This window comes from Solenopsis invicta, chromosome 6 (genome assembly GCF_016802725.1).
Source record: "Solenopsis invicta isolate M01_SB chromosome 6, UNIL_Sinv_3.0, whole genome shotgun sequence".
In the NCBI taxonomy this organism is placed as follows: domain Eukaryota; kingdom Metazoa; phylum Arthropoda; class Insecta; order Hymenoptera; family Formicidae; genus Solenopsis; species Solenopsis invicta.
The window spans coordinates 833,238-854,590 of NC_052669.1; the positions used below are offsets into that span (position 1 = coordinate 833,238).

The 21,353-nt window shown below is 34.4% G+C and overlaps 1 protein-coding gene across 3 annotated transcripts; it reads right to left on the reverse strand.

Moving 5' to 3' along the window:
* Positions 1-1,935: 1,935 nt before the first annotated feature.
* Positions 1,936-20,134, reverse strand: LOC105205196 (kinesin-related protein 4). 3 transcript variants are annotated; one of them, XM_011174486.3, is made up of 7 exons: positions 19,866-20,134; positions 16,493-16,800; positions 13,560-14,057; positions 6,208-6,494; positions 4,423-4,620; positions 3,755-4,048; positions 1,936-2,920 (listed from the first exon to the last, which is right to left on the reverse strand). In XM_011174486.3, exons 2-7 carry the CDS (start codon positions 16,794-16,796, stop codon positions 2,774-2,776), a joined length of 1,728 nt encoding a protein of 575 aa, XP_011172788.1. In that variant the 5' UTR covers positions 16,797-16,800; positions 19,866-20,134; the 3' UTR covers positions 1,936-2,773. The 3 variants fall into 3 exon arrangements, with proteins under 3 accessions (XP_011172788.1, XP_011172789.1, XP_039307101.1); XM_011174487.2 differs by lacking the exon at positions 19,866-20,134 and adding an exon at positions 19,616-19,858; XM_039451167.1 differs by lacking the exon at positions 19,866-20,134 and adding an exon at positions 19,493-19,858.
* Positions 20,135-21,353: the final 1,219 nt, after the last annotated feature.

The window sequence follows — 21,353 nt, forward strand, 5'->3', positions numbered from 1 at the left end:
GTAAATTCGAAAACTTTTACAAGGAATTTTGTCATTATGAGTGCAGTCAATTTGCTGCTACAAATGTTTTAAAGCATCTTTTGATTGGTCAATTTGTAAAATTCTTTGTTCTGATTGATTAATCAAATGCTTCGAAGCATTTGTAACGTCCAATTGACCGCAACCTAATATAATAATATAAGTTATATTTATATTTGATATAGTTTTTAATTTTATTTGAATTTGATTCCAAAGAAGAATTAAAAACAAAGATATAAATATGTTGTTTGATGTCCTAAATTATTTTATTCAATAGCGAAATATTCTAAAAATTTATCTAGATAAAACCGTATATAATTTTATCTTTTATCGATATAAATTATTATAAATAAGTCAATTTATCTAAAATACATTTACATGTAATTTATCTTGTCTTTACCTATTTATCTAGATAATTTTAAGTTATTTAAGCGTTATACAATGTACATTAGTTTCATTTGAATTGTTTTTTCTGCAGAGTGAAAGCTGAAACTTATATTTTATTTATTTTTTAATCAAAAATAAGAATCTCTTCTTAAATCATGTAGAAGTTCTTGAGAAATCAGCAAAGAGTGTTGTAACATGTGTGCCCGATAGTTGCACGGTATTTTCATGTACATCTCTCAATGTAGTATTTACCCGAGAGTTGTTTTAAGCGGTCTCCACACTGCTGATGTTATATTATCACGTGATAATTTTTCGTTGAAAAATTACGTTTGAAAAATAGAATTAACGGAATTATTCGCAACGATAAATTAATTGGGTGATGATACTGAACGAGACCACACATTAACCACAGCGAAAGGTAACCGTAGGTAAATTACATGTGCAATCAGCTGGGAATCGAGCGGAGGTGCATATCACCGTAATACATTCCGAGGGAAACATTTGTATGCAAATCTATGTTTATTTATGGCAGCGGCGACGACGCCGTCATGCTAACTTAGCAGGAGGGGATCTTATTAGTATGGAGATTCCTTCCACTTTTACAAAATAGTAATCGGCGATTACTAATCGCGTATGTTATTAAATAAAAGGAATTAGAAATTTTGATTTATTAAAACAGAAAATGTACCTATCTTTTACATTTAAAATAAAATCAGCAGATACAGTGAAAAAATTGTAAGAAGTATCATGTGCCGTCACGATATCAACAAAAACGACAAATGCACTTTTCATATTGCAGTATTTGCGCTAATGTAACGGTGCAACCTCGTTATAATGAGGACTGACGTGGTGAAATTTCCCTTATAATGAAAGTTGTGAAACGCATATTCTTACGTTGCTAATTTAATGTATTGGCACATCGATAAACGCGCTTAATTTAAAGATTATTTAACTTTTACCGCGACTTGTATACAAAGCGCGTATCTTATCTGAGAAACGCATATATACAGAGTCTTGTAAGGTGAACGTAATTGTCATTTTATCGATTAAAGTTCTCTTTACGTTTTTAAACATATTTTAAGCTTCTCGCGTTCTACATGATCAACATTAATAAATATTAATACAATATGTATATTACCTTTACAAAAATGTAATACTGACATACTAATAAATTGGCAAGTAATTTAAGTATATATTACTTTGAATTATATATGTAAGTACTAACAAAACAGTGCTTTTAAATTAAAACAAGAAATATATTTCTTAAATTACAAATTTATTACTGTCAGTATTGCGTTTATATAGGAATAATTAAGTCGCGCATAAGTTAAATAATTTTTCAATTTATAGCATTATTGGCATATAAATACATTAAATCAACAATGTAATGATATATATTAATATTGATACATATTAACATAAAATTAATATGTATAAAATGAATTATGCAATACATTATGAAACTCGTTTTTATTTGCAAAGTAGAAGATTTAAAAATCAGGGAATATAAGAATAAAAAAAGACACATTATTTGTCATGTGATAATACATTCTGTATTCTAATATTCTGGCAACAGATTTCTGTGTACATTTATCTAAATAGTATGACCTAACTCATATAATGGCTCGTATCTACGTATTTCGACGTTTAACCACGTTCCTAGAATATCATATATCAGACTTTCTGAAGACGAATTACAAATATAACAACTATATGACAAATAAATAAATAAATAATAATAAATAAAATACGGCCGAAATTGGTCCAACGTGTGAAGCCCGTATTGTACATATGGGTTGTCTTGCTTCTGCCGTATCTAATTTCTGAATCCTCGGAGCCGATTTTTTCTCATTGATAGTGAAAATATTCGAGAGAAATTATCGTTGATCGTTAATTTTTTTATTTTTAGTACATAACAAAGATAACGTGGAATTAATGTATATATTAAAATATGTATACATCAATCAAATATAATTTTGTCGTTTTTATGGAGCAGCTGAGTTCTTCAAAAATCTTTTATTTTTAATTGAGAAGTTATCAATGCCTCGACATTTCTCTCGAGAAAAAATCGATTCCGAACTGATCAAGCGGTATGTCATCTAAAAAAAAATAACGCAGTGCAAGTGGGACATCGTGTACGCGAGCATTTTCAGCGTTACTTTCTCTCGCGAGTGAAAAAATATCGATTTATTAATACGTATCCAATTACAATTAATCCGCCGAAATCATCGCGCAACTTTTGCGACAGATGACAGATCGTAAATAATATGCATCGTGTTGCATATTGTCGATCCTCAACGAGGATTCCTCATGGATCGATTCGATCCACGGTTTCAGTTGGACCAAGGAGCGGCAGGAGTATGTAGTTTTAAGCTGCGGGTGAAGCAGGCGGCGGTCGAAGCATTGACCTGGTGGCCGAGGAAAGTTTCTGCGACACCAAATGCGCGATATGCGACGATCTCTTCCACACGAACTCTCGCGTTCTGTCGTGGTCGTCCTGGCTTTCCACTCGAACCTGATTTAAAAAAAAAAAGAAACATTCGCTTTAGTACGTGAATACAAACAAACGTTGAGCAAACAGAACAGTCGCTGTTTATTATCATTCTCAAACGTTTTCGCGATATATCACGTCGACTTTTAAATCCGAGACTGAATTTCGAGTTGAATATTTAACGCAAACTGTCATTTTTAAATCAGATAATAAACATTTTGATTTTATTTAATAATAATTGTACGGGGTGATATATATACATTAAATACATAGAATACTCCAAATTCCTCATTAATACATCTTGAAAATTTATTTCAAGTTGCAATGAATAATTGGAAATTAATTTTAAAAAGCATTATTTATATGAGATTTTAAAATATCGGAATTTTAAAAAGTTAAATTACTTTAAATAACAGAACAATTATAATAGATCAAATTAATTTATTATTTTATTTATAAATTAAGTTCATATGACACGACAAAGAATATTGTTTTTTGTTTTTTTAATGGGAACGTTTCTTTTTTCTTTTAGAATTTTGTACTTTTACGTAAGAAAAAGTTTAACTTGGGGAAAAAAGTGAACACATTTTTTAAATTAACTAACAATAAGTTAAATTAAACGTTATTAACTTTTTACTTTTGTTATTCAACTTTGAACTTTTTAACTATTTATTATCCAATGTGTATTAAAAAAAATCAATCGGCAAAATCATGAAATATCGAACAAGGTTTTTGGGAATTTAGCTCATACAGTTGGACATACAACATAAAATTATCTGATTATCGACTTGGCATTCCAGTCGCGTGCAATGGTGTCCACGCGTTGTACATAACTGTTTTTCCCCTCTGGTAACATACCTGTTTAGGTTGCAAAACCCGAATAGAATGCAGCGTCGCCGCGCCGCCGTGCAACACACGCAGGCTCAACTTGCCAGACATCTCAGCCGTGGTGGCGGTCGCGCTCCTCAGCTCCTTCTTCGCAGCCCTGCCGAACTCCTTCTCGACCTTTAGCACCAATGGTCCTAAACTGAACTTGGTCTTGATTGTTGTATGATCACTCATCATGTTTACCGATACATCACCAGTCCTCTGTAAAGACGCCAGTCCGTATAGAGTAGCTCTTGCTTTCGGCCTGCTGCTCTTGGACTTGGTCTGAAAATCACAGAAAAATTCACTGCAAACTCGTTTGCTCGTCCACGTCGAACAATTGTATCATTTGCAAATGTCTACATGAAAAATGTGATTTTATTAAAATATCTAAAAATTTAGCTGAATATAGATCTGAAAATCATTTTGTTACACCATCTAAATAGTTATGTAGGAAGTTGAAACTAATTATTAAAATATCAAAGCTTTTTACAGCATTGTTCATCGTGCTTGAACGTCCATCGTAATTACTTTGATAGTCCAACAAAATTATTTTCAGATTTGTATCTAGCTAAATTATTAAATACTTCAGTAAAATCGTTTTTTCCGTAAATAAATTCAGATATGGATAACGTTTGCGAATATCAGCTTTTAATTACTTTGTTCTTGTTGCTGTTTTGATTCTTCGTCTTGTTCTTCGTTCGCTTGCGGTTCTTATTAGAATTCTTGTTATTCTTGTTGGAAGTACGTCTATTGCTAGATCTCGCACGGGTTTCTGCGGAAGATTCCAGTGAAATTGGTTCCTTTTCCGGTACGTTTGTTTGCGTTACGATTAATTCAGTGGTCTCCGTGACTTTCTGCAAACATGAATCGTATATGTATACATTATACATACTGAATATATTTACTGAAAATGATAAAATCTTTAACAAGTTTATTGACGAAGAGATATGATTGATTTTTCAATGATTTTAGAGGCAATTTTTATTTTTAAAAAAATTCCATAATTCTACCATCTGTTCCTTTTTATTATGATTTCTGAATAAAAAACCATGAGTAAAATAGATTGAGTTTTGCCCCAAGAATAGCAAGTATAATTTTTTGTACTTTTTGAGCTGCTGAATTTCATTCTGATGTTTAAAAAAATGTTTATTTGTTGGGAAACATTTAAAAGTAGCATTACAGTAAATTTTTATATAAACAGCTCATACGCTTACTTTGTTTCTGTTGCACTAAGCAAACGCGTTGCTGCTGGTTCTAATTTTCCAGCCTCTCTTTAACTACTTTCTATGATACATATATCTTTAAAGTATACATTCTAGGCGCGTTTTTAAATGATAAATTAAAAAGTAGGCCTCGGTTCAAGTAACTAAATAATTTCTTATAGGCAATTATTATGAGAACGGTATGTTAATAAAATTATAAAACTGTAATAAAATAAACAATATTAAGTAAAAATCCACCAAAATCTGAATAACACAAATTAATAAATAAAGCTCTCATTTGATTTATTTGGTCAAAGCCGATCCTAACGCTCAAAAATATTTTTGTGCAAATCTTGCAATTTCCGATAGTAAAATAAAACAAAAAAATACTCTGGGAAAAAGTTCTTGAAAGATAATGAATAACAATGCTCTCAGATGGCATAGTCAAGATTTGAAATTGTTTCCATCAATAATGCTTTTGTTTTTAGATATTAATATTTTTTATATAACAGAATATGAACTATTAAAGATGAAAGCATTATCATGTTTTAGAAGCAAATTAATACGTTTGTAAAGCTCAACAATAATAATTTATGATGCTTAATAGCTTCATATGCTGATTTTAATACGTTATCGACAGACTAACATTTTTTGAAGTACAGAATCAGATTCAACAGCTCAAATTGATCCCATTTCAACAGCTAAAATTGATCCCATTTCAACAGCTAAAATTGATCCCATTTCAACAGCTAAAATTGATCCCATTTTTACTCATCTCTCATTTTATTACAAGAAAAATGTAATTGAGGAAAAATTTTTTGTTTTTAGAAAACTATTAGTATCTTAATTCTTAGTGCCCATACTTCAAAAAAATTCCTATTCCCACGCTGATCGAGTATATCTGACCTGGCGTTTTCTATTGTTCATATCTCGGGTTATAACGCATCGATTTTAATGAATTTTTTTTTCAAATTGATCGTTTAGAGATTAAAAGAAAAAGGTTTTCGGTGCAAAAGTCGAAAAAGTCGTAGCATCAAAGATATTTTACATTAAGTAAAAAATGTAATAAGTAAAAAATGTAATAAGTAAAAAATGAAACTTTAAAAATAGATCATGCTGACCCAGAGTAGGTATTGAGAATTAATATTATTATTAAAATTCAATATCAAAGTCAATATTCTATTGTATGATAATAAAAATGATTTAAATCATTGAAAAGAAAATGATTGCGAGTCATACCTCGACGTCATTTTCATTGTCACTCCTTTCAGTGACAGACGTGTCGATCGGCCTTGAGGCGCTCTTCCTGGTACCTTTCTTGGTGCCCTTCCTTTTATTCTTCTTGTTCTTATTCTTATTCTTGCTCGTCTTGGAACTTGTACTTGGATTCGTCAGTTTTACGGTCACCGGCTCGTAATTACTGCGTAGAATATTGTTGATTTTGCCGAGAATATTATCGACAAAACGATTGTACTTTGCCACGTAAATTGCTGGCACGTGACCACTCGATTCGGATTCCATGCCACCTAAACCATTGATAGAAATTGCATCAGTTTTATAGTTTCTACTTTCCCGAATATTCCTCATGAAAATCCAACACGAACGTTATCTTTAACATTAAAACAATATTCGCGTTTTGACAAGGAGAGTTCCAAGTATATTACGAATTTTAAAAAATTCAATATTAAGATATAGGGTGTCTCGTACAGATTGTAACAACGCTCAACGAACGATTTCTGAGATTATTTTTGAGACAAAAATTCTAATACCAAAATGTTGAGACTAGAGTAGTTTTTAAATAAGAAGGATTTAAAGTTGACAAATCGAACTGTCCGAGATTTATGCGCTCAGAGATGGCGCAACGCATATTAAAGATGTATATAAAATTAATATAAAAAATAAGATTATTTAGGAACACCTTCATTACTGTATCATACTTTTTAAGCGCGTATATTTTTGACATATAATTTATATCAACTTTAAATCCTTCTCATTTAGAAACTATTGTAGTTTTATTTTGATAATAGGATTTTTGATAGTCTTAAAATGATGGTCTCAGGAATCTACCCTTAAGCATTGTTACAGTCTTTACGAGACACCCTCTATAAAATTTCATGTCGCAAAAGTAATAAATAACATTCAGGTGCCAATGAGCCAAAGAGGTAAAGTTGCAAGTTTTCTCTTCTTTTCTATCCAAGATCGACTAATTAATAATATTTTTGGCTCAATATTTATTTTTTTGCGTTCTTAATTTGTGATTCTATAAAACAAACATTTTTTTAAATTTGTTTAAAATTTATTTATAAAATAAAAAGAAAATTATTTAAAAACCTGAAAACATATTAAATTATTCTTAAATGTGTTTAATAAAAATTACGAATTTGAAAGAGTTAACACTTAAGCACTACGGCTAATCTGATATTGCGAAGCTTTGAACATTCAGTATGATATCTCTCATGCGTGCAATCATTCCAAACTGTAAAATCTTGTAACTTTATCCCTTTGATTTATTGACACCTAAATGTTACATATCACTTTTAAGACACGTCTGACTTATATCTTAATCTAAAATTTTTCAAAATCTGCAAAATACATATATCTGTATACTCAGAGGAAAAAAATCATATAAACAACTATAAAATTTGTGAATAAATAGCACCTCAATTAAGTATTAAAAAAGTTATAATAAAAACAATAATAAGTTATATTAACTAAGGAAATACAGTAATATTAACCATCTATAACAAAATTGTTGCATAAACTATCGAAAAATAGTAACGCAAATATACATAAAAAATTGAACCGTTTGTGATTCAAACTTGGAGTCCCTCATTTTCATTTCTAACATTTAGAACTCTGCATCACTGCTATTAAATTATTCCGATCGTACACTTGATCGGCCATGGATAAATTAGAAATATGTAATTATCATAACTTATTTGTAGTAAAGTCTATATAACTATGTAATTTAAACTATGTAACGTGAAGTGCTATTTTATTATAAATTAACAGTTACGCAATATTAGTAAAATAATATAAATTATTTTATAGTTATTGCAATTAATAGTTTGTTAAATTATGTACATTAATTCTACATATAAAACTTGTACAGTTGTCATCTTTATAAATGCTATTATACGAATTTTTCTCTGAGTGTAATTACGGAGTTTTCTCTGAATCTCCCCTTGAGAATATTCAAGTTGCGACACTCTGTCATAAAAAAAAAAATATATATATATATATACACACATAACGATCTTTCTCTCACGACTAATTTGTAATTGAAAACGATTAATTACTTTTAGATCCTCCAAGCCTTTGATTAATTTCTATTGATAGCGGTGATTAGATGATTGATCATGAGTCTGAATTATAACAGATGCTACAATTGTGTGTATGTGAATGTGTTACACATCATCGTCAATAGCATTATTACTTGGCAGGCTCTATTCTTTTCCGACAGCCATCAGTTTATAAGTGGCGAATCTTTCAAGTTACCACAACGTTCAAGTTTCATTATCGACCCAGAGATCGCGGAATTCTGTATAAATTTTCGATTCGTGATAAATAGAAAGGGGCGGGGGGGGGGGGGGAGAGGAGTGGCTTTGGGAATGCGCCCCGATTGCGTCCTTGAAACCATTTTTCGTGAGGTCATTTCGTCTCGTCCGGGTCATCGACCAGGGTAAGACTGTGCTCGACGCCGCCTTCCGCAGCTCAGCGCACCGTCTCTGGATTTTAATGAAGGGAAACGCGTCTTCCCCTCCCCGCCGGTTACCTTGCAAGGAAGTCGGTGGTTGCCGATCGAGGAGGAGCCTACTTAAAGCGACGACAATGTTAACGGTATATTGGAATCCTTCGGTGCGGCCAAACTGGTCCCCGATCTAGGCCATGACCTCCTTCCTCACTACATAACTCACCTACAGACCCATCTAGCCGCACAGGTCCAGCCAACCGCTGCCTACCTAAAAACTCTCCCCCGGTCGTTGCACCTCCTGCAGCACGTAAGCACGACTTTCTTTCGGACGTCACAACGCCGTGCCACGCCGCGATGAAAATCTCATGCCACGGACAATATCAAGGCCGTCTACTTCTGGCACAGACGGAGGCGGCGTCGAATGCCGAGGTCTCGGTCGAGGCCCAATCAAAGCCTCTCGATAACACGTGTACGATAATAGCTTCTTTGTGTATATTCTTAGAAATTTTTGGCGTACTCTAGAGGAATCCTTTATGCGACGCGACTGACCCAAAATAAGTCTTCATCGAGAAACACTTAATAATTTTAAAATGAAAAATATAACATGATACAGTTTGGTATGTGGATTTCGAAGCTTTTATCTTTATAGATAAAACGCTCATTAAAACTTTAATCAAAGATTTGGTAGAACCAAATAAGAAACATTTTATGCAAAACAACAATGGTTTTTTTTTTTATTCGAATTTACTCTTTGGAATAAAGAGTTTTTAGTTGAATACGAGAATGTTACATAGACTCGAAAAAAATGATTACTCGACGTTATCTCTCTTATAGATCAGATTATAAACGATATTTCTCTCTTACGTATCTCATGATTTCGATTTTTATCTGGTTTTTACTCTTAGATCTTTAATTTTTCAGTTCTTTTCATACCAAACATGTTATTTATATTTTTTAAGTAACTGATTTAACGTTAAATAGTGAGTTAACTATTGAGCAACAATAGTTTGCTGTAGAATAAATGACCTAATTATTGACAATGTCCTAAATACTGGAAATTCAATCTTAAATGCTTTTTTTAATTAGAAGATTAAAATATTACTTTTAATGAAATTTTAGAACAATAAGTAAAGAGTTCAAGTAAAATTAAATACAATTATGTATAAATATAATTTGTATATTTAGAAAAGCAGTTTTAAATGAAATTTTCAGTATTTGCGATATTGTTAATAATTGAGCCATTTATTCTACAGCAAGTAATTGTCCAAAACGAAAGATATCAAGAGAATTTCTATATTACATATTTACAACGCATAATCTTTGATCCGATCGTTGCAGTCAAATATCTCAGGAAGAAAAAACTCGACTCGTCATTAATTTCGTGTCTATAAACAGATTCTCATCTTCGATCATCTCACCTTCGAGAACCGAAACAGGTCAGTCGGACCGACGCACACACGCACAGACGGAAAGATTAAGAGCGATCGTATATTAAATGACGGTTTAGGCGTGCCACGTGACGGATACTGAAGGACATCGGCTTCGTAACTTCGGCTGTGGGTCAGGGTCGCAGTCGGAGGAGATTCTTCCGGTACATCGCTTGCGCGTTCTCCGGGTCGGTGGCCTCGTTTCTTTTTCGACCGGCTGCTCCCGGTGAAAGCCGGGAAAAAATTTCAACGCGGTCACACCTTTGTTGGATTTAACCCGGCACTCATGTAGAAAGTTAATTGGATGTGGCGCGTGACGGTTAATTAAGAATCTCCGTTCATAAACTGATGGCGGCAATTGGTTCGATCGGCATCGGAGCCAAACCTTCGGCGGTTTTGTTACGTTTCCGCTGACTTGCTCGTTTTACGTTTTATCCGCGTATTGAAGGCCGAATACATGAAATATGTTTATGATATGTAAAGGCATGATGTTCTCTGTTAAGAAGTAACGAAAAGCGAAAGACAGAAAAATCAAAGTAGAACTATTAAAAGTGACTAACATGTATAAAGACAAAAAAAGCCAACTATTTGAGATAGACTCTAAGAATAGATTCAACAACTACGAGTAACAAAAAGAAAATCTATGATAGCGCTTTAATGAAAAAAAAAAAGAGATTTGCAGAGTGCGCCGCTAGACCAAATTTTCCATTTTCGATTGGTTATCAACTACTTTTCTTATCAACTACCAATTAGTTACTAACTACTAATTTTACTGTCTACTTGGGAGAGTTCGGGAAATTAAGGAACATGGATGAGGGACGAATGGAAGAACGTCGTGCTACTGTCCAGGTACACGTTGTTACAGTCGGTCGTCCAAAACCGTCCACCAAACACGCGGTCATCTACTGATGGCAGGTAGAAAATACAGCTGAAGCGACAGCAAGCATGGCGCGGCTACGATCTCGTGAGAAACGAGTGACAAGAGATAAAAAGCAAGTAGGAAGTCGAATTGATACAAGATGTTAGGAAAAGAGAAATGTGCCGCTATCTATCGAATGCATTTAAATAGCCAGGCGGGTTACCGCACGTCACGAGGAGAACACGCCCTTTCCTCAGCCGGAGATCGAGATCGATAATTTCGTTGAGAAAATACAAATTCCGATGCCGCGGACACGGACGCGCGAAAGCAACTCCACGTTCGTCCGCGACGGCCGCGATCGGGTTTTCTCCATGTCTGCGGCATCGAAAGTCGGAAACTCGGACCGAAATTATCCCGAGCGAAAGAGATTCGCGATTTGAGATTAGCCGAGGGAAGGAAAACAGAGAGAACTCATCCTCCTGGATCACGCGTATCGCGAGTGTATCTGGACAAAAGACACGCACGACTGATTCGATGCGACTGGACAATGGTGAATGAAATAAATAGACGGTACACACAACTTTGTAAAAATAATAAATTATTTGTATTTTGCAATCCAGAACGGACAATGTCTCTGTACAAGTCTTGGTCTAGAGTAGAGAAACATCGTGTAAAAAGACACATTTCTCGATTCGCGCGGAGCAATCGACACCGTCATCGACCGTTTGATCAACGTGTTTAATCTGGCAGCTGGTAGGCTCTTAACGGCTCTTAAACGGAGACGCGGCATATAATAATAACGCAAAATATATAAATCTATGTAATGTGAAATCATTTTTATTTAAGATTAAATATGTATTTACACACTCTCTAAAGAAGGTTAAAGTGAGATTTCAGTCATCTGCCAGATTAAACATCTTATTACTAATTTGACAGAAGAGAAACAGGACGAGATCAGTTTCTCGTTCTGTTTTTTTTCCAATACAAGCGATTTCGATGTCTCTCGATCCTGTAGACGAGACTAGATAATATCTCTAGATCTCGGTTTCCTTTCTCTCTCTCTCTCTCTCATGCACGCGCATTCTCCTTCCGTTTTCTTCCTTTACATCTTTCTCTCTTTTTCTTTCTTTATCATTCATTCGACTGGATCACGAATATTGGAAAAAGGAAGAATGTACGTGACGTGAGGTCACCAAGCCAAAGCATTTCAATGCTACTCCATGCAACACAAGGATCCAAAAAGATACTATAAAAGACGCGTCTAAAAAGTTTCTGAAAAAGTTCCTAAAAGCGTAAAAAATAAATACGTGCTTTAGACAAAATATTTAAATAAATATTTAAAACGTCAGAGAGAGAAACCAAAGGAGTTGTAAAGAGACCGGACGTGTCAGTCTGTGATGTGATGTGCGACGTGCGATGCGACTTTACATAGAGATATTGCCGTTAATAAATATAATAAATAAAATAACTAACGCTTGAAATAATTTAGAGTGAAATGATTGTTTAGTACATGAAACCGAAGTAGCAGAAAGTTTGATTCTGCTCGCACGAAAATTTGTTAACGCGAATTTTCCATCATTGAATAACTTATCGAGAAAAAGGTTCCCCAATTCGATCGCCCGATCGAAAAACTGTCACGTGGATGTAGTGTAAAAAATTCTTAGCGAGTTCTCCTTCTCGTTCTTCTTCTCGTTATCGTATAACTAAGAATGTTGTGAATATCTATGTTGAAAAAAAAACGAATTATCAAAATTGAAGAAAATTTATATACATAAATGTGGATTTATCCATTGATAAAATAAATTCAATTACAAAATTTGATTCAATTTCTAAACACAATAATTTTCTTCAATGTTTAATTTGAATCGACTTGAATTAATTAGGAATACCAATAAAATTAATATTTATACATATATTTCTCATTGCTGTATGTAAAAATGTAAAAAGACGATAAAAATATATTTTTAAGTGTAAGAAACGATGTGAGAACAGATGCAAGACAGATTAGTACAACATACTCTCTCTCTCTGTCTCTCTTGCGCTTTTGTAGATTATGAGTTTCGTTTCATTTACAATTGTTTTTTTTTTTTCGTAAAATCCTACAAAGGCGCGATCATTACGTTCAAAAGATACAAAATTATAAACACGCCCTTTAAGGAGATGTGAAAACGAAACGAAATGAATAAAATGAATTCCGCTCCACGAGCGAGCATCGCGATCGGGCGTAGTCGTTCTAGTAACCGACCTCGTGAGACCGACGTGAAAAACGCTCGGGGAAATCGATCGGCAGACAGGTCACCATCGATGTGCAACGACTTCCACAAAACTTGCAAGAAACTTCCGTGCCAAGAGTCGAACGACTCGACGGCAAAGAGAACGCGTGAGGTCAAAGGATCACGTTGCACTTGTCACCCGACTTTCTCGGTCTAAACGCTCTTCGACGCGGAGGCGGAAGAAGAAGAAGAAGAAGAAGAAGAAGAAGGAGAAGAAGAAGGAGAAGAAGAAGAAGAAGAGGATGAAGAAGAGGAAGAGACCGACCGTGCGATCGACTTGCGCGACTTGCGAGTGTGCTTGACGTTATGTTTCTTGGCCTTCTTGCCCTTGAACTCACGTGCGTGCCTAGCGTCGGCGATGTCGGCGATGTCTTCCACTTCGTCGTCATCGTCATCGTCATCGTCATCGTCATCATCGTCGTCATCGTCATCGTCGTCGTCATCGTCCGTGATGTCCAGGTCTACATCGTCGTCGTCGTCGTCATCGTCGTCGTCATCGTCGTCGCTGGTCGGAGGAGCCGCCGCGACGCCACCGGGCGCTGCTCCGACGGCCTGGACTGATACCGGATTCGAGACGGACTCGGCACCTTCGAATGTCGTCTCGTGCACGTTGGATGCGGCCTGATTCTCGGCAATGTCACTCGCGTCCTCGTCTTCGTAGCTGCTGGCATCCTCCTCGGTCGCCTCGGCCGACGCTGCGGCTTCCTCGGCATTCAGATCAGCCGCCACGGCGAGAGGTACCTGCTGCGAATTGACGGGGGCAGGTGCAGGTGTTACGGCTGCAACGGGTATTTGTGCCGCGGATTCGTCCTCGTCGTCATCGTCGTCGTCCTCTCCTGCAAATTAACAATGGTACATTGGCAGAGAGACGATATATTTTATTCCATTGAGAAAAAAATTTTAGTGCCCTCAACAGAAGATGTTGAGATTTTTGGCAGCAACCAAATATTTTGTTGTAATAATAAAAAATTTAATTACTTTTACAAAATACTGTAAATATTTATTTATACACATGGAAAAAGACGTTTTGTTAAAGAATCTAAAAATTTCGCTAAATACAGATCTGAAAATTTCATTTGATTATTAAAATAATCACGAAGAACGTTCAAACACGATTAGCAATGCTACAAAAGGACATTTAACATTCTAGCAACTAGTTCAAGTATCCTACATAATTATTTTGCTCTAACAAACTTATTTTCAGATCTACATTCAGCCAAATTTTTATATGCTTTAGTAAAACGTTCTTTCGTGTATTAAATAATTGTGTTCGATATTTTCTATCAAACAAAACTGTTTAATTAGTATGAAAATATTATTTATTTACATGCATTTTGCAGAAACAACTAAACTTTTTATTATATAAAAGAAAATATTTGGTTATTATTTAAAAAAATGCCTCAACTAAACAGCTCTTACTAATAATACTAAATTCTTTTTCCCAAGTGTATAGCGACCAAGTGAAATTGATACAATTATATGCAATGGAGTTATTTAATATTTATTTATCGAAAACAATTTTAGTTGTGTCTCGAGTTAATGAAAAATGTAATCTCACATTAAAAGAAAGACGAGAAAAAATTATAGTAATTGTAGTAACAAAAAAGAGCATTATTCACAAGCTAATTTTCATTAGATATTTTTGTTGAAACAGCAAAATATACTATTTTTTTATTAGATAAGCAAAATAATTAATTTTTGATTTGATAACACAATTTTATTTTAAATAAATTGAAGATTAAAAATTGGAAATTAAAAATTAAAAATTACTATTCACCACTGAAAACCGCTATAACTGAACATAGATCTGTTAATCTAGGTTTAATTTTGTCAGTCTGATGTGACTCATTACAATTTTTGTTATTTAGTTTATTTAATAAATTCAACGAATATATCGGCGTAGTAATTAACAGTTTGATTGTGTATATCAACAAATAATTTTAAAATCAGTAACAAAATTTTGGATGTATTAAAGATTTCTCTCAGTATAGTAAGCATAAAATCATTATGTTATTACGACGATGTTTAATAATATGTATCATTTTCAATTATGTCGTATTTAACATCAATATAAACAAACTTTGGCCATAACTTGGAAAAAATGTTTTAGAAACGTCTCAACAATGTTTCGAAAATGTCTTGAATAATTTTTTTAAAAATATTTATACGATATTATTTTAAAATGTGTAAAAGAATTATTTCTAAATGTTGCTTTAATGTGTCTTGCTTACTACAATGTAAATATAGAAAAAAAAGTTACAATATGTGTCATTAAAACATTACAAAGCACCGTACTACAAAGTGCACAGGTAACAACTTTATCATCTCTCAATAAGTTCACGCATTCATGATTTTAACGCACTCTGCGTAAGAGACGGCCGGGGGATCGAGAGAACTCGGATTATCTTTTGGTATTCAGGTCAATGCGAAGAAGTAGCGCGTAGAAATTTTTTTTCGAACCGAGATCGCTGTCGATTTATGTTAATTTGGACGAGTCAAAGTACCTTATACCGTTATAACGCGCGAGCATATATGAGGGAGAAAAAGAGACTCTCAAGCAATACGAAGCGTCGTTTACATAACGGTGTGTGTCAGTTTGCAAGATTTTCTATTGTCTGTGATTCGACGGAAAAGAAACTGATGCAACACCACGTATGTACGCGAAAATCAAAGAAAGAAAAAAATTGATTCATTGTTCAACTCCCAGGTGAAAACAAATTATAATTTACACTGTGAATCATCATTCGACGGAAGAGAATTGAAGCTGTTTATAAATACAGTATTGACAAGTAGATGAGTCTATAATTAGGAGAAATTTAGCAAATGTTTATTTAGTATCAAGTTTCTGTTATCTCTACGTTCTTCACGTATATAAGAATTTTAATAATTTATTTGGCAAAGCTACTTTAAATATCAGGTTTGTAACGGTACGCTTTGTAACGGTACGCTTGTTAATATACTTATCAATGAAGAAAAAAAATACTGCTGGATTAAGAATATAAATATTAAATGATTTAAATTCCCGCTTGATAAATTTACTTCACTCTGTGTTCTCTCATCTTTCACCCCAATATACCGTCAATCTATATCTTTTTGAATGCACATTATTTGCTTTTTCCTTCTGTTATAGTTATTCGGTTAGTCATCATGAAATTGCTCCAAAATAATTATTAAAAGTCATTGTTCGAGCAATCGCGATCATTCTAACATTATTGTGACGTGTTGTTTTGCTTCAGTACAATGTAACGTTTAAGAGAAATGTATTTCTCACCTCCAAGTATATCTTCAATGAAACGCTCCAAGTAATCGCCATCATCTTCGTCGTCGTCGTCGTCGTCGTCATCATCGTCATCGTCATCATCATCGTCATCAGTGATGTCCAAATCTACGTCGTCGTCATCGTCGTCGTCGTCGTCATCATCATCATCGACGGGGGCTGGCGCCGCGGGCGCTTGCCTGCCGGTTGCAACAATATTCTGAGTCGACACCTTGCTGTCGGTGATCTTGGGCACCGGTGAGGCGAGTGCCCCTATCGCCAGACAGCATAGCAACGTCAGCACTGCCGCTAGTCTCATGGCTCTGCAAATGGAAGTAGACGGTATGAGGGCAGAAGAATTACTTGTCGGTCTTGATAAATGAAAGTTACGTTATATATGTAATCTTTTTTCAGTGTTCACCTTTAAGAAAAAGTGCTTTAATAAACTGATTACTATATCAGTGCCTGATGATATTTTATTAGCTACTATTGCAGTATTATTAATTACTGCTACAACTAGTCAGATTATTAAAACACTTTTCTTTTTCTCAAGGGCAGAATTGAAAATAAGAATTCCACGATATATAACTTCTTCACCATAGATGAAGTTTAAAAGCTGGATGTTTATTCGTAATCACATTTTAGTTTGCGTTAGCAAGTTACTTCTTCTGATTAGCTGTTAACTCTTACGTGCCGGATAGGAAATATGTTCCGAAGATGTGAATTCAAAAATTCACATCTTCCACAAAAATAAAAATAGCGACTTTTTTCTGAGCTTATTTTAAAGATGATGAATAGGTTTTTTCTCAAAAACTAACACCCTTATGAGTTTCACTCCTTGATCTATACATAGACTATATCATCACTCGTAAAATAGAGTAAAAGTGAAAAATATATCTTTTACAAAAATTAAGATAATAAGTTTTTTCTGCTTATTTCAAAGGTTAATGTAAAAATTATATGAAAAAAATCGCTACTTATTTTTAAAATGGTAGATCTGTGGCGGTTCAGGGATCGAGACTTTTGACTTTTTGGGTGTGGAGTACTTCGTCCAAGCGGGAGAGGAAGGTTTTAATACACAAGTATTTTTTCTTTTTTGTTGGATGTGTTATAGTGTGCACCCTAATCAAATACTGCTGATTTTTGTCGAATCACTTAAAATTAACGAGAAATTGAATTTTTTGTAAATACTCCGAATTCTACACCCACAAAAGCTTTTGGTATGAAAAACTCCATATTCTCTATGAGGAAGTCTCTGTCTATGTAGGGGCCAAAATGTTAAATTTTGTTGTATTCACATAAGTTTTATATAAGTTTTTGAGATTGCTGATTATGAATCTGTAAAAACTTTAAAATTTAAAATGATGAATCAAAATGCTCAATTTTGTTGAATTTAAATGAAACTCATTTTGGTCCGCCATTGTAAGTTGTGAAATTTTGACTGCAGATTATGTTAATTATTCTTAGAAAAAGTCAGACATAAAAGGGTTAAATATCAAATAACGATCTTCTCTTAGAAACATTACTAAATTGAATTGATTAGATCTCGATGAATTCTACTCATGATAATCCTTTAATCTTTTCATTCTATTTATTATTAAATAAATGTGAGAAGCGCAATGATGATGTCGCTCGTGTTACCCGTTACGGACATGTGTGACTTGCTAGAACGTTATTCGAGACCCGATAAATACGCGGTACGGTAACCCGGGCTATATACAAGTTAACCGTAAGGAATTGCGCCTTTTTCCGCTTGCAGAAAAGACACTTTCCGTATAGTGACCAACGATTGACCGCACGGTCACAAAGTGGACAATTCCAATAGTATAGTGAATGTCTGCTTTTCATTTAGTGACACGAATCGACATAAGCATCGTTCTATCCTTTTTTTTTTATATTCAATGGGTAACAAAGAATAGCTTCTGTAAACTTGTGTCATTAAAGTACCCACCCATCTCATAGCATTCCCGAACGTATTCTTTCAACTTTCGGAGCACGAGCACACGAAACGTCGCGGGACGAGATTTACGAGTTGCATTGCAATAAACCGGATGTCTCGATTAGAAGGGAACAACGTTACGAGTAGAATAACAATCGTAGTCGATGATGTGCATCTTTTCAGTTATTTCACGGTCGAATCTGTAGGGAAGGTAATGGAGAGGAATGGGGATAAACGTGAGTGAATAATGTATGACACTATGATGCGAATCGACTAAAGGTACGAATTTACGAACAATGAAGAAACTAATTCTTTTTTATTCTATTTATAATTAATTTATCTCACACAAAGTTAATGTAAAAGGATGATTATCTTGCCATGATTTTCTCATAAGAGAATTTTACCAAGTACTATAATTCTCTTTCCTTTTGAGATCTCGATTATTTCTATTAATGGAAACAATCGCTCCTTTTTTATAAAGATTAAAAAATAAATATTGATAGCAATGAAGAGAGATACAAATAGAATTTCTAAGACATTTGTTACATAAAAGGATGAACAAACCAAAAGTAAATTTTTCACTCTTTTAACATAATTATTAATAATAAATCAATAAAGAATAAATGAATAGGAAATTTAAAAAATTGAAGAGATTGACCATATATACACAATTAATCTCTAATAAAAATTAAAAAAATCTTTTTCTATTAGTTTTTATCAAAAAGAATATAGAAGCAATTTTCTCACCTTAACTCTTCACCATTCTAGTAAAATAGACTTTCATTAAAATTAAATAGTATATGGGATATTATAATATCCTAGAGCGGTTAAGGGTTAAAAAGAGGTATCGAATAATTTTTTTGTAATTTTGTACTTAAAAAAAATAAAAATAGCACAATTGACACTGAGCATCACTTACATTATGTCTATGTTAAAATTTTGCACTTATCAATGTAAATATAACTAATATTATATTGCATTTGTTGAACGCGAAATTTGAACATGGATGTAACGTAAGCAATGTTCAGTATCTACTGGGAGGAAACTGTTCAAGTTGCCTCACATTAGTTTCGTACTTTGCAACCCGGAAGTAACCCTGCGGGATGAGTCGGAATCAGGAGGAGGCAATCGAACGAGGAGCAGAGTTCACCACGAATTCTCCGGTTGTAAATACATCACACGAAAAATACCGCGGCTACCTCACTATTAGCGTCGCACTATCACTCAGCCTTCCGGGAAATCTTCCCTTCGATTAACTTGATCGAGCAGCGGGAAAACGGAAAAGGGGATGGACACCAACGTAGAGTCGGTCAAGGTCGTTCGTAGATCCGGCTATCGGAAATCGCTACCGGTATTCTTCGCTCCGATTCGGTTCGACGATTGTGACGGAGATGGTAAGCACTTTGTTCTCCACTTTACTGGGTATCCAGGTATCCCTTGTAGACTCACCTCTCTCTCTTTTTCTGTCTTTGTTCCTCTCTCTTTCTCTCTACTCTCCTTTTCTATGTCTTCTCGAAGCAGATGATCGACGATCGACAATGACACGCGTATACGTTCCGGTTCTTCCACCGATCGATCCACCGAGCGGCTCGGTGAGAGTGTTAAAACAGACGAGGCGGTTGCGATGCGACCCTTTTATACCGACCCGCACCTCCACCTCCTTTCATACTCCTTCGTCGTCCTCCTTCTCGTCGTCGTCATGCTCTTCCTGCATTCATTCGCACCATACCTACCTACCTACCTACCTACCTACCTTCTGTTCTCCACGTGGCCCGATCGAGCGTTTTCTCCCTTTCTGAAGCGTGCGTGAGCGCATTGTACACATGGACATTTTACACTCTCCAAGTGTGCTAATAATCTTACAGACTTTACGCGATTCATCCACAGAGGAAGAAAGAGTAAAGAGGAGGGAAATACAGCAAACGCTTAATTAAATTTTCTCTTGGTATCTCCCACTTTCCATAATAACTATTCTTACACTTGATATTCTATCTTTTTGCACGACCACGTTATTTTCGTCATCGAGTTCAACTGCATTATTTATAAATATTCTATACATTCATATTTCAAATTATTTTTCTACAAAAAATTCAATTACGTTAGATATTACATCTAAAAGCTTCAGCTTACAAACTAGTCTATTAAAATTGCCTTGACGACGAAAGGAAGAGAGATAAGCATAAAAAGATTTTAATATCTTAACATTTAAAAATTTTCGGGATTTTTAAGATTCATTGGATGCATTGAAACTAGTATAAACTTTGTTTTAGCCTCAACATTATCTGAGGCATTATTCAAAGTGAAATTCTACAATAACTAATTACATGAAAACATATTGCGAGAAAGAACATTGCTTTATCGTATAATAAAACAGAGATCCGAGATCAATCAAGCGCGCACTAAAAGATCATTGTCACTCTCGCTCCTTCTGGCGAAACGTTTTAATACTTGATTTGATGACGTTGCTCGTTTGATGTGCTACTTTCGTGATAAATAATGCATTACCTCGACCAATATCGGCGGGACGTTTCGTGCGATCTTGATGTGGCTAATTAGTAGCAGTTTCTTCACATATGGATGATTGGCGCCCCTTAATGCGAACGATCGCAGATATCAGATGATTACACTGATTAATTGAACAGTCTTATTTTGTGTGTCGGACATATCTATTGAAAAGGACTTTTTTACAGGGCGTTCAATGTTGAGTTGATGATCTGGAAATACAAAATGATGGTCGGTGACTGGTCAAAAATAAAATAGACGATTAACTTGAAGAGTGTCAATTAAATGCGTTAAAATTTTATTTCTTTTTACGAAATAACAATGATATATATATAAGTTACGGGATTATAATATAATTAGTCTCACGCAGACAAAAGATTAGTCAGTGAAGCTAAAATATAGTCATGGCAGTTAAGATATGTTCTTAGAAGAGGC